At 40.0% G+C, this 14,805-nt stretch overlaps 1 protein-coding gene across 1 annotated transcript in view; it reads right to left on the reverse strand.

Annotated features, from left to right (window-relative positions):
- The window catches only part of LOC127419013 (microtubule-associated serine/threonine-protein kinase 4-like), a 202,320-nt gene that overhangs the window by 41,426 nt on the left and 146,089 nt on the right, over nucleotides 1–14,805 (reverse strand). The window contains exons 9-15 of the mRNA XM_051660033.1: nucleotides 14,675–14,750; nucleotides 13,496–13,705; nucleotides 13,200–13,301; nucleotides 9,629–9,761; nucleotides 647–714; nucleotides 385–476; nucleotides 84–292 (exon numbers count right to left, since the gene is read on the reverse strand). Of these exons, the coding sequence (XP_051515993.1) occupies nucleotides 84–292; nucleotides 385–476; nucleotides 647–714; nucleotides 9,629–9,761; nucleotides 13,200–13,301; nucleotides 13,496–13,705; nucleotides 14,675–14,750 (890 nt within the window). The remainder of the gene's footprint in view (nucleotides 1–83; nucleotides 293–384; nucleotides 477–646; nucleotides 715–9,628; nucleotides 9,762–13,199; nucleotides 13,302–13,495; nucleotides 13,706–14,674; nucleotides 14,751–14,805) is intronic.

Raw genomic sequence — 14,805 nt, forward strand, 5'->3', positions numbered from 1 at the left:
AGGTGTGGCCCTGTTTACATCTGATATTCCCATGCATCTCAAATGCATCTACAGGTGTAAACAATGCCTGTGCTACAGCTTACCCTCCACATACTCCATCACCATGCAGAGATGTCGTCGAGTCTCAAAGGAGCAGTACATGCTGACCACAAACGGGTTCTCGGCAAACGTCAGGATATCTCTCTCCACAAACGCCTGCTGGATCTGGTTCCTCAGCATCAGGTTCTGCTTGTTGATCTTCTTCATGGCAAAGCGCTGTTTGGTCTCTTTGTGTCTCACTAAATACACAGCACTGAGAGAAAACATATTCTAAATGTAATCAACAGCCATATGTATAATAATTTAAAACAAGGTAATCTATATACAGCTGTTAGGTCAACTTACCCATAAGCCCCATTACTGATCAGTTTGATCATCTCAAAGTCGAGTTCACAGGGTTTGCGTCGGGACCGTAGTGCTGCGCTCAGGCTGTGCAACTAGATGAGATCAAGTGTTATGTAAGAATGAATGATGAAATTAACAAGTCCACACAGTTAAACATGTTGTACACTTTCTCCCTCTTTGAATTCTGGAAGACTAAGCACTCATTTTTTTTTTTTTATGTTTTATTGCTTTCGGAGTAATTTGGTTTGTTCAAACTACTTACACTAACAGAGTCATCCGTCTCGGGTGTTTCTGCAATCCCGCTGTCATAGCTAGTTAACTGTGCAATTTCTGCAAAAAAATAAATAAAGAGAGAGAGAGAGAGAGAGAGCGAGAAAGAGAGAGATTTGTTAGAAGCTGGACGAAAAAACATCATCTTTTGAGTAAACTTAAAGGAAAATGAAACAAAATAAGAAACAAAAATGCAAATTCGTATACTCATACTCAATACTCATCTTTATAACCCTCAAAATCTGTGACATTCTTTCTTTCGTTAGAGTGTGATGTTTTAAAAGTCTTCACAGGTTTGTTTGCCATAAAATGGAAGTGAATATTGATTTCAGTCTGTCAATCTCCAAAAAGTAAAAAAAAAAAAAAAAAAAAAAAAACAACAGTAAAAGTAATCATACAACACATTGCAAGTGTTCAGACGTGATATAACCACTTTGTGTGATGATCAGAATGAAATAAACTCCAATAATCTATGTAAATCAAATATGGCGACTACAGTGATAATATAAAACCTTATTGGTTCTCATCTTGCATCTCGTGACCAAACATCAAGACATCATGATGCAAGAACCAAAGAGACATATCATCTTTGAATTTGGGTCTTTAAAGTTTATTAATGATTTGATTGGAGAGTGAATAAGGCTTGGATTTTGTTCTGTTCATCGCACAGAGTGATCGTATGACTTCAGAACACTTGGAATATAGTGTCTGAGTCGTATCGATTACTTTTACTGTGGTTTCATGTTTTTATGTATATTTTTTCGAGCTTGACAGTCACTATTCACTTCCATTATATGGCAAATACACCCTGTGAAAACTTTTTAAAAATTCACCTAATGTATTCCACAGAAGAAATAAAGTCATAAGCGTTTGACAACATTAGTTTGAGTAAATAATGACAGTATTTTCATTTTTTTGGGTGAACTATTCATTCATTAAAAAAAAAAATAATAATAATTATATATATATATATATATATATATATATATATATATAATTTGCTTTTTTTTTTTTTACATTTTTATATATAAAGCACTGTTTTTCTTCGTTTTCTTTACTAACTGAAAAACTGAAAAAAAAGATCAAGTCACTTTTTCCAAACGATTTGGTAGAGCTGACTCCTGTGGTTTCTAAATGAATTAAATGGTGTGGAAATCAGAGGCAATATCTACACACATCATGAAACATTTACTTGCAAAAACTGACACTCCAAACAAGTCCCAGTGAGCTGGTTCTCAGGAGACTTCAGAAGTAACTGATGAACAGCAGGAGGTAATGAACCAAAGGGCCGTTCGGCTGTCTCTGAAGATAGCTAAGCCCATCAGAAAGCCCTCAGAACAGCTGCCCTATCTCCATTCCAATCACCACACAAAAAGATTTGGATGTTCTCGGAGGATTAGGAAGCCTTCAATGGCTTTGTAACCAACACTGCTTTGGCAGAGAAGGCAAGACAGAAGCTTCAAGGTCTGCAGGCGTTTTCAGTTCTCATTACCAATAATGATAATCTTGAGTACAAAATCAGCAGTTTTTTAAAGGATGTCTGGTCTGTACGAGGATTTCAACTAACATTACAGGAAATAAAAACCACAAAGGCTTAAAATCAAAGGCTCTGCACCTAGACTCCTGACCTTGAACATATTAAATGAATTAATACAGCAACAGTAAATGTGAAAACTTTGGGTTACTCTTGTAATCTCTGAGGGAGATGAGTGAGACATCTCACTATGGGACACGTCTCTTTTGTGGTTATCCATAAAGCCCTATGTAATCATGCCTAACAGGATGCTAGCCAGTGCACTATGGAAGCCCTGCCCCTTCCCTATATAATCAGTAGCACTGGCCCAAAATGGCATACGTTACAGCCATCGGCGTTACTAGACCCTTTTTAGGAGGGATTCAGCCCCCCTAAAATCCATCTCAGCCCACCTAAATATCTGTGACTGCAATCAGCACGTAAGTTTTTTTAAACAGCTGCAGCCGCAATGCTGCACTTGATTGAAGCATGAGGCGTTTTGGCGGCTTTTCTAATCTGTAAAGACTGACTAAAGTACGATCCAATTGCATTTGAGCGTGGGCTGTGAAGAAGCATATCACTGGTTTTACCCACTGAACGAATACGCCCCTTTACTCATTCAATTCATGAATGAGTGAGAATCAGTGTCTTATTGGCTGCATCCAAAAATGTAGGCAGCTGACTTGCTGCCTTGCTTCCTTATCAGTTAATGGCTTAACTGGCAGCTGTTTTGCATGAATGGAACTCTTAAGAAAACTGGTCTCCGAACAATTTGAAAAGCACCTTATTTTCACCCTGTCTCCGTATACAGCCTCTGAAGTCAGCATTTTCCTGTTTTCGGATGCAGCACTATGACAATTGACAGAGAGGAGTCATGTTGCTCGTTTAGTTCGAAAATCTCATTTAACAAGGAGAGGAAGGGGCTGAATTAATTAAGTGACTAATGACATTAAAATGACATCAGGACATATACAACCTGTAATTACTTTTAGGCTATGTTGTCTTTCTTGTATATTCCTTGATGGTCATGCACAGCAGTTCACATAATGATATGCTTTGTTGTCATTTGCAGGGAAAATGCTTATGATATTAAAACACTGTTAAAGTCTCTTAGTAGACAGTGATTTTAATAAAGTATAATTAGACTTGTTTCAGTCGTGAACATTTCTGTGCTTAATCAGTGGTTTAAATGACTCAAAACACATAAAAGACGTTCATTTGTTGCCACCTACTGTCGTAAAAGTGTGATTTACAAAAATAGTTATCTGAACGAATAAGTGAACAAATCTGAACAAATCTTTTGCATATACATACACCGATCAGCCACAACATTAAAACCACCTGCCTAATATTGTGTAGGTCCCCCTCGTGCCGCCAAAACATCGCCAACCCGCAACTGTTCTTCTCACCACAACTGCACAGAGTGGAAATTCTAGAGACTGTTGTTTGTGAAAATCCCAGGAGATCAGCAGTTACAGAAATACAAACCAACAATCATGCCACGGTCCAAATCACTGAGATCAATTTTTTTCCCAATTCTGATGGTTGATGTCAACATTAACTGAAGCTCCTGACCCGCATCTGCGTGATTTTATGCACTGCACTTCTGCCACACGATTGGCTGATTAGATAATCACATGGATGATTGTTGGTGTCAGATGGGCTGGTTTGAGTATTTCTGTAACTGCTGATCTCCTGGGATTTTCACACACAACAGTCTCTAGAGTTTACTCAGAATGGTGCAAAAACAAAAAACATCCGGTGAGCGGCAGTTCTGTGGATGGAAATGCCTTGTTGATGAGAGGTCAACAGAGAATGGTCAGACTGGTTCGAACTGACAAAGTCTACGGTACCTCAGATAACCACTCTGTACAATTGTGATGAGAAGTATAGCATGCGGGTTGGCGCTGTTTTTGCGGCAAGAGGGGGACCTACACAATATTAGATAGGTGGTTTTAATGCTGTGGCTGATCGGTGTATATATATATATATATATATATATATATATATATATATATAGTATATTTTTAATACCTTTATTTTTTCCAGGGTTATTATATTGAAATTAATATCTCTTTTCAGAATGATTTTCTCTTTTGAACAAATTCAAAAGACTCGAATGACATACAGAGAAACATCATCAGGAGTTAATTCACTCCACTAAAGAACGACCAAGCTGAATGTGATATTTATTGTAATAATAGTTTTTGTGGTGTTTGGTATAAGTTTAAATCTACAGTAGGTGTGAAATTATTGATTTTCTATAATAATTTTTTTGGGTTTTAGATTTGTTAATAAATGTAAAATTATAATAAAAAAAATGAGTATTTGAATGGTTCTTTAAACAGTTTCAATGTCATTTAATTGTAGATTAATAAACAATTAACTGTTTAATTGTGTGTTTATTATAGAAAATGCCAGATATCTTGAATGATGTAAACACAGTAAAAAACACAAAACAAAAAAAAACTATCTGCTAATGAATGGAATACATTAAATATGCACATCTAATAGTGTCACTGGGGGCTGAGCCCCCCTGAGATTGAAATCCTAGAATCGCCCCTGGTTAAAGCTTTTCTGAGCGGATGCATAATGGGCCCTCTGGTGAGATGTCTCACTCATCTCCCCTCACAGAACCGAGGTTACAACCATAACCCAAAGTTTTCTTTCGATCAACTTGTTCGACATCTCACTATGGGATATAGATAACGGCCATTTATTTAGTCATCAGAACAGGCCTACCATCAGGGCACCTGGACTAATTAGGGTCTATCCATCCCTCTTTTTTTTTTTTTTTTTTTAAAAGACTGTGCCTCCAGCACTGCCTGTTAACGTGGATCTTGTGATATCCAACTTATAGAACCTCACGAATGTGTGCGCGGAAGCCCAATCAACTGCCACACGAACATCCTCTATGCAGATTCCCTTGAATAAAGCCCAAGAAGCAGCCATTCCCCTTGTAGAATGGTCTCTCATGCTTCCTGATAACAACTGTCCCTTCACTGAATAAGCCAACCTAATGGCTTGCACTATGCAGTGAGAGAGTCGTTGTTTTGATAGTGCCTTACCCCTCACTGGGTTTGTGAAGCACACAAAGAGATTTTCAGATCATCTAAAGCTCTGCATCTTATTCAAATATATTTGCGATGCCATCACTGGACATAAGTCATGCAGTTTTTCTTCATTTGAAGAACCAAAAAGAGGAGGGTAGAATGCTTGATTTCTGTACATAAATAGCCAGGTTTAATCATCATGGGCACAAAATGCCATGTTTGGGCATAAAGTGACCTTGGAAAAATTTTGTGTGAATCAGATACATGCAGGGTTAACTGAAAATGCATGCAACTCACTTCATAGTGGTCAGAGCAAGCAATTAAACTGTCTTATATGAGACAATCTTTATATCTGCTTCCTCCAATGGTTCAAATGGAGCTTCCCCAAATTCTTCTAAAACCAAAGATAAATCCCATGTTGGTAACATAGGTTTAACGAACTGCAGAAGACAGCACACACCTTTCATAAATCTGCATATTATTGGATGTGTACCTACTGTCTTGTCATTAAACCCTACATGCCAAGATGAAATAGCTTCCAGGTAGACCTTGATAGTAGAGAATGCCTTCCCCTTATCTAGCATCTCTTGAAGAAAAGTGAGAATGTCTGGTACTGAGGAAAGAAATGGCACTATTTGTTTTTCCTGACACCATACCTCAAATCACCTCCACTTCATCTCATACAGAGACCTAGTGGAGCCCGCTCCAACACTCTGAATAGTTAAAATCACGTTCTGGGGCAGGCCAAGAGCATTCAGGTTAGACCTCTCATGGGACAAACACAGAGATTCCACCTCTGTGGATATGGATGGAAGTTCATCCCTCCCACTAGAGAGAGGAGGTCTCTGTGCTGAGGAAGGCGCCATGGGTCCGAATATAGCAGCTGAATTATTTCTGCTGTCCATGGCCTCCTTGGCTATAATGGAGCAATTAAAAGCACCATCCCCCTCTGTGATCTGATTATAGACAAAGTGGGGAGGATCAGACTGACTGGTTGAAAAGCAAACAACAGAGTCTCTGGCCAGGGACGTGCCAGTTCATCTACCCCTACTGGAGCATCCTGTTCCTTCAGTAAGAAGAACAGCAGATAATGTGCATTTTTCATTGAAGCAAAAAGATCAACGGCCATTTGGCCATATCTGCTGAACCACGTCTGGATGGAACCTCCATTCTCCTGGGTGAGGGTTTTCTGTTGACAACAGCTCCACCTCGATATTCAACAGGCCTGGAACTTGTGTAGCTCTGAGATATAGCAGGTGTTTATTGCTCCATAACAATAATTTTCTCGCCAGGGCATGTAGATGCCTCGAGTACACGCACCCTCATGCATAGACTGGAGGAATTCAATTTCAGAGAAGTCACCCATCTCTGAAAATCCCTCATGAACAACAGTCCCAATGGCACTACTGCTATAACAGATGCCATAAGACCTAACAGTCTCAGACACAGGTGAAAAGAGACTATTTTTCCCAGATGAAACTGATCCACACAGTTCAACAGACTTACTCTTCTCTGTTCGGACAAGGATGCCCGATATGTTACAGAGTTTAGATTCAACCCCAGGAACACAATCAATTATGCCAGGGTTAACAAGCTCTTCTTCTGGTTCACCACGAAACCCTGAGCATTCAAATGAGCCAATACGGTCATCGTATACACTTCTGCCATTTCTCTCGACCTGGCACAAATTAACCAATCATCGAGATAGGCTAGAATTCTCATGCCTTGTAGTCTTAACTGTATTAGGGCTGCTTCCACACATTTTGTAAAGATGTGGGGCGCTAGAGAAAGGCCAAATGGAAGAACTTAGAACTCTTAAGTTTGCAAGTCTTCGAATGCAAACCTCAGCAACTGTCTGTGTTGGAGATGGATCTGGATGTGAAAATATGCATCCTTTAGATCGATTGAAGTGTACCAATCTTCCCTCTGTACAAAATGAAGCAGGGATTTGTGAGTCAGCATTCTGAATCTCTATTTCCTCAGGTATTTGTTTGAAAATAGGGTGGATACTTCCCCCCTTCTTGGGAATGAGAAAGTACTGGCTGAAAAAAACATTGTGTTTCCTCTGTCTGTACTACTTGAATTGCCCTTTTGAGAAGAAGAGAATTTATTTCTTCTCTTAAAAATTTGCCATTTTCCCTTTGAACATTTGACTGATTTATTCCTGAGAAATGCAGGTGTTTTCTTGCAAATTGCAGTCTGTACCCCTTTTGTACTGTGTTTAAAACCCACTGGGAGTCTGTACACTTTGCCCAGTTGCGCAAATACTCTGTTTTATTTGACTTATCAACACAGGGGAAATGAGTGTGTGACAGTATTTTGTGACTTTTTCTGACCAAACCTGGGATATGTGCAAAGACTGATGTATAATTCAGTATCTCAGCATTGCTCTCCAGGGGAATTGCAGAGGCAAACTGAGGTAAACATCGGAACATACTAAACTTTATGCTTCTTTCTTCTACCCCCTGTCACAGGGGGGAGAAGGGGGAGGGCCCGCTGCTGCCTGAGCAAAAGACTTTTGCTGCCAGGAAGAAGGTTGTTTACCCTGATCATGAGGACGCTTTAGCCCTTCTCGGTCCCTGCCAAGAAGTTTGTCCTCTCGTTGGCCCGCCTGGGTAAAGGCGGGATGACGCATTACCTGTTGCTGCATCGGCATGTGCTGCAGGGCACAAATGTTCTGAAAGCCTTTTTTCCCCTCATTTTGAACCACTGTTGCATCGCTGCCATAGCCGGCCTGAACAGGCCCTTAGTGCCCACTGGCTGAAATGTCCTTTTCTTTTATCTTTTTCAACCATCATGGACAAATTCAGCCATAGACTTCTCTGGCCCACCACTGCCAAACCAGAGTTCTTCCTGTGGACTGAGCCTGGCAGAGTCTGTCGAGAGCTTTGCAATGTCTTTTCCTTACATATCCTGCTATAACTCTGCGATGTAGGCCAAGAGCAGTGGGATCGTGTTGGTAGCCTGCCCCGTCTGAGCTGCAGATCACCATCGTCCTCGTTTAACAGCCCTCTCAAAGCGGTGATGGAAACTTTGGGGAACGGTTCAATCTTCATTTCGAAGCCGACCGACTCCCCAAGCTCATCCGATGGAGTAAGCTGGTCAGCCCAACTCGGCATCGGAGGTGAGGTTTCCATCACTTCGGTGGATGCCATCATGTCACCTCCTTGTAAGAGATCGTGACACACATCCTGCATGAACATTGCTCTCCTGCACAGTACTCCAGGTGAGAGTTTTCTGCACTGTGTGCAGGTGACCAGTGTCCGTAATGCTGCCTAGGTGTGCTCTAGGCCCAGACACGCTGGACACATAACATGTGGATCTCTGGCCGACATAGAAATTCCACACGCTCCAGGACAAGTGCGAAACGGCGGTTTGGTTTTACCAGACTTCTTGGGAGAAGCCATATTCAACTGGTAAGTTGAGATCTTATTTAAATGTATATTGCTTGGTAAAGAGTTTTTTTCTTCAGTACAACTCTTGTTTTACTTGGCTTGACATCCTACAACAAGTGGTCTTTCTGACAGTTAAATCTAGCCAACAGTTTTTAACACTAAGTGCACTGAAAAGGGCTCGTAGCTTAGATGCCACAAGTAAAGAGATGTAGGATGCCATTTTGGGCCAGTGTTACTGATTATATAGGGAAGAGACTGGGCTTCCCTGGTGCACTGGCCAGCAGCCTATTAGGCGTGACTGCATAAAGCTTTATGGATGACCACATAAGAGGCGTGTCCCATAGTGAGGTGTCGAACGTGTCGACGATAAGAGAACCTCCTTGAGTGACCAATCCCATTTCACGTTTTTTTATGTGAAGTTTAGAGGTGTGTAAATCTGAAATCGATAGTTTCCAAATAACAGTGAATGAGTTAAACAGCTGTAACTATGATAGAGCATACAGTTGTGCTTGAAGGTGTCTTGTTTACTTTCTACTACTGCGGCAAAAAACATATATTTTTTTTAATCAAAGATTTGATGCCATGAACCGCAAAATTTGGTGTACATGCGAGAACTTGCATTTATTTATCACTAAACAACACAAAGTCTCGTGTTAATCACTGTGCTTGAGCTTGTCTCACAGATGTCAATATTTTTACTGAAAAATACATTTAAAATCTGGTTTTTCTCACCAAAACCTTGCCTTCATGAGATTTGGAATATGATGCACGAGTCACATAGACTACTTTTATGATACTTTTGTGTGCTTTTTTGAAGCTTTAAAGTGAGGCACTATCCTCTGCAACTGTGTTGAAAAGAGGGACCGGAATATTAATACAAAATTATCTTTTTGTGTTCCATGTTGTCATGGACCTTGAATTTTTTTTTTTATAAAATGGTCCATGAACGGCCAATGGGTGTCTCATGAGGCTCAGACAAGAATTATTATATCCATGTATTGAGGTTTTCCTACCCTCAAGTGGATCCCTTGTCAGACCAAGTTGGCTGATAATGTATCGTGGGATGTCAGATTTGATGCCTTGGCCCTCTTTGGCATGACCCTCTGCAGCTTCCAAGAGATGATAGAACTCTTCAGGGTCAAACTCCTACAAAACAGAATGCATTCATTTTAAACCCAAGATGTTAGCCAGATTGTTCTGAAAAATTAGAGTTCTTCTGTAATCAAAAGCATTTGGTAGTGGTCATGGTAATTTAAATTAGTGATGCAAGGATAAGGAATTTCTGAGCCGATACAGATAATTCGCAGCTATTTAGCCGCTTCTCCACCATCAGGCCAGTGCGAGCCAGGGCTATCAACTGGTCAGCCGGGGCCAATAGCTTCGATAGCCATTAGCTGTGAGACTAAAATCAATCTGAATTCCCCTCATCGGGCCTATAGCCCTGCAGCATTGCCCTAAAACCTGCCCATAATACATCGCCCTGTGCTAACTTCATACAACCCTCCCATTTCACAAGCAAGAGGGAAGCTTAAGATGAGGTATCATTCTCTGGAGACTAGCTAGCCCTCGAAATGAAAACAGATTTGTACTGCGCCCACATTTTTTTACATTTTTCCCAAACCTGTACCGTTGCGCTGGCTACACAACTTGGCAAGTTCGGCGACAATATACTTAATCACGTCTTTGTTTCAGCAGATGCCGCCGACCTGACGTCTATTGACCAGTACTCACGATTCTCCACTGATCTGTTGAGGTAAGCTGGTAGCTAGATATGAAAAATTGGGAAATGAGTATCTTTGTGCTGACCCTCTGACCTGACTGTGGGTAATCGGTGGTCATTGGCCCCAAGGAGGCACGATGAAGCTCCAGAAGTAACAGTGGGAACGGAACTGACCCTGGACACACTACCATAGCCTCATTTGTCGTGACAGTGGAAATATGGCTATATTGCCTTTTAAACCTTTAAACTAGAGCTGCTAGCAAATTAAGTTCTGTGACAATCCTACAGATGTGTGCTGATTTTATTTTGAAAACAACTTTGTTTTAAAAAGTGGTGGGGAAAAAACTAATTTTTTGGGGGGGGGGGGGTGACATCATGAAGCGAAACTCATGCATATTAATTAGGTAATGTGCAGATAATGTCAAATAATCTTTTACTGTTTTGATAAACAGTAAGAGCTCCAATAAGTATTTCATATAATTAATTTGATAACTACATACGGTATGTACATCTAACACTGTCAATACTTGGATTTTGTTAGTCAGTGAATAAATACATGGATCAGTAAATTTTATTTTGGTCTCATGTTAAAGTTTTCGCATCCAGTACAAGGAGTTCCAGGTTCTAATCCGCCCTAAAAAAAACTGTTTATTTTAATAAATGAAGAGTGCGTCTGTACGTCAGCGGATGTATAATATCAGCAGGGACACATCTATTTGCGTTTTGCTTTGCAATTCAACTGGAAAGGAGCACGAGTTGCGGCGGGAGTAGAGTGAACGGCTGGATGCACGAGAGAACATCACATCACCACCCGCTGTCGTTCAACAAAACTAATAACATCCGCAATGAGTACTCATCATAACGAAATGGAAACTCCTGCTCAAGAACTTGAAATGGTTCTTCTGCATTAGACAAGTGGTGAAGACAAAATAGGCACAGGCAAAAAGTAGTATCCCTACTACTGGAGTGGATGTGTCCCATCCGTCGCACCCCTAAATTACGCCTGTTACAATGCATGTTATATGAAGTAATAAGTAAACATACAACAAAAATGACTATATGATATGTTTTTGTCATGTTGATTCATGAAACATAAACAGAATATGGAAAACAGCATATTGTATTGCTACTACCGTTAGCTGATTAAAAAAACTAGCCCCCCAAAAAACTTTACAAAGATGTTGCACAAATTATCTGTTAATAAATCTGCGGTAATTCTCAGCATGATAATAATATATTACAAGTCAGTAACATAATCGTTCGGCAATGTAATGTGCACCAATAATTAAATTGAATACATTGAGTTAGATGTTGTTAGTGTTGGGTTCGAGTCCACCTTAGTTGAGCCCGAGTCAAGTATGAGTCTTTAAATGATCGAATCCAAGTCGAGTCCGAGTGCAAAAGGGGCCGCGTCGGACTCAAGACCGAGTCCATAACAGGCCGAGTCCGAGTCAATTATTTGTTGCTTTTCCCCTCCACTCAAACATAGACTAAAGAAAGTGAATGCTGCTAGTCATTACAATCAGAGTTATTATTTCACATTTTTATTTAGTTATTATTTTTACTTCATTTTCAATTTGTCCATTCAATTTAGTTTAGTTTTATCTAAAATTATGGGTGAAATACATTTAATAAAATTAATTTATTTTAATGCATTTAATACATTGAATAAATGGTAATATTAAAACATTTAATAATGCCCATAATTAAATACAACAACATAAAATAAAAACAGAAAAGATCAGATACCATTAAAAAAAAATATTTATATACTACAGTACTACACTTCACACTTTGCAGTCCTCCTGCTGTGTTCGGGTGTAGCCTACTTCCCTAAAGTCAAGATCAAACTCACCTTGGGCTGATACTTCGTTCTTTTCACATTATATTTACTATGGATAATAGGTGAATAGAGACTTCTACCCTCATTTGTGCTCTTCATTGTATTTTCTGACTTTTTGCCATTGAAACGCAAGTGCCAGCTTTACAGGTAACACACAGAGGTTGCGCTACAAATATGTGATGGACTGAGTTGAACAATTTCCATCACGGTCTATTTCACCCGTCATATTAGTTTAAATGTTCCTGATAAGTAGTAAATTTGATTTTGTCTCAATATAGTCAACATTTTCAGTTAGAAATGACTTTGCGTAAGCATGAGTCTGATAAAACGTGTTCTATTTAATAATTTGCAGAGTTAGGGAATGTGCTTTTTAAAGTGTGCTTACATTATTGATATTTCTGGATGAGAGCAGCAGAGAACATCTGGCGAATGCCAATCTCTTTCACGCACATACATACAGCACGGGTGCACAGGCGAGAGAGAGTTAAAAAAGTACTCTGAAAGAGTGCACGCTGCTGCTCTCAGCCAGAATAATCAAACATAACATATTTGCGTGAAAACTGATGCGCAGAATCAAAAACATGGAATGTATGATAGTACTAACTGAAGAGAGCACATCAACATAAAGACAAAGCCAAATCCCAGACATTTAGAGGCAATTTTGAAATCACGGCCAGGCGCTTTTTTCAAGTCTGAAAAAGAGGACATGTCTGGGGAAAAGAGGGTGGTCACCCTATGTTATGTAATTTTTTTGTTTGTTTGTTTTTCATTGCATCACAAATGCCATGGACTCGGCTGGACTCTGAAAAAATCCCAAGTCCGAAAGGCTCGAGTCCGAGTAAAAATGCCATTAAAATTGGACTTGTGAATCGGACTCAAATCCAAGTCAGAACTCAAGTACCCCAATTCCAGATGTTGGGGTAAAAATCTGAGCATAAGAGCATTCTGAAGGGACAGGAGAAATCACAAGGCTCATTGACCCAGGGAATTTTGTTGTAGAGGAACTGAGCAAAGATCCTACCAGACATTCCAGGAGTCGTGCGGGCCTGGCGATGACAATGAGGATCTTCTTCACCAGCTCCTTGATGAAGGTCACCTCCGCACTCTCCGATCGCTCAGTCGACTGCATTTACAATGACAGAACACATCACAAGTGGCCATCTATGCATGCATCAATGAAAGCAATAATGAGAAACAAGTTAAAAGGCAAGACTATTTTTCTTTTAAGTCTGGCAGTTTCATTACACAGGGGAAAGAATTTCAAATACTGAAAAGAAGAACAACAAAGGAGGCAAATCCTCTGGAGGCATCATTTACCTCCTGAAAGAGCCTTTCCAGTTTATCTGTGAGCTCACAGAAGTATCTGGAGGTGATGAGGCCAAGGCGAGACTTCTCCAGGCAGTCTCTGGCCAGCTCAATGATCTGGTGGTGAGCAAAGCTGAGCACACCATCGGCCAGAGGCAGGACGTTCTCAGGGGAGTTGCTCTGAATGATCTCCTTGATGCGCTCCTCCATCTGAGCTGTGGCCTGAGGTGTGGAGAGATGGAGTCAGTTCTACAGTGTTTGTGATTACCAGCCAAGTTACCAGCCAAGTCCATAATGGGCCATAATGGCTCCGGGTTACAGTGTGCACCCAAAAAACTCCTCTGAAAGCTCTGCAGAAGTCTGCAGAATTTTAATGCCTGGCATACATGAAGTTTGCACACACCCCATTCCCTGTGTGATTACTTTTTAAATACTTTGGCTAATTTGGTAATAGTTTCAGCAACCAATTAAAATCCTGTTGGTAAGAAACAAGATATACCAGCTTACGAGTATACAAGCTGTTTTCTGAAACATGGTGTAGGTTTGTTGCTGGTGCGAGGTGGTCTATAAGGTCTAACCAGCTTGATCTAGATGGTCTACAAGGTTTAAAGCAGGTCCAACAGCCTGATCAAACATCTAGACCTGCCTGGACCATCTAATGACCATAACCAACCAGCCAGAAAACATGTAAATCCAGCTACCAACAGAAGCTGATTTTAGCTTAACTTCCCTGCAGGGTCCCCTACAATCAGCACAGAAAACGTGAAAAAAGTGTACAGTTTCTATGTGTTTGTAATAATTGCTGCCCAAACACATAACTTTTCTTATGTTCTTTGAACTAGCTCTCTACTTTCAGTTAAAGTTACCACATTTCAATTTCAAATCAGTATAGCTGTAATTTTCAACAACTTCAGTAAGTTGTCATATTGTTGTCTCCATAGCAACAGAATAATTCTAACAAACAACTGCAGTAACCATATAGTTTGTGCTTCCTTACCAAGTATCGAAGAACAACAGTTCAATGGAAAAATAAAAAATACAATAATACAGTAACTATGTGGGTTTTGGAGAGCTCACAATATCTCTACATCTAAATATTTCCCAAATATCTAAGTGGGTGCCAAAGGCTAAGCCGTCAAAGTAACAATCACATGACACTGAAGGTGCTTGGTAAAAGCAGTTTACACATACCTTAGGAAATCTTTCTTTATACACATGATTCATCATGATAATCTCATGGTCACAGCATGACGCAGATCTTCCAGGACTGTCAATGCAAAGAAAACATCCTTTTAAATATGCCCTCATCCTATCATTTTGAG

The sequence above is a fragment of the Myxocyprinus asiaticus genome, chromosome 3, assembly GCF_019703515.2.
Source record: "Myxocyprinus asiaticus isolate MX2 ecotype Aquarium Trade chromosome 3, UBuf_Myxa_2, whole genome shotgun sequence".
Classification (NCBI taxonomy): domain Eukaryota; kingdom Metazoa; phylum Chordata; class Actinopteri; order Cypriniformes; family Catostomidae; genus Myxocyprinus; species Myxocyprinus asiaticus.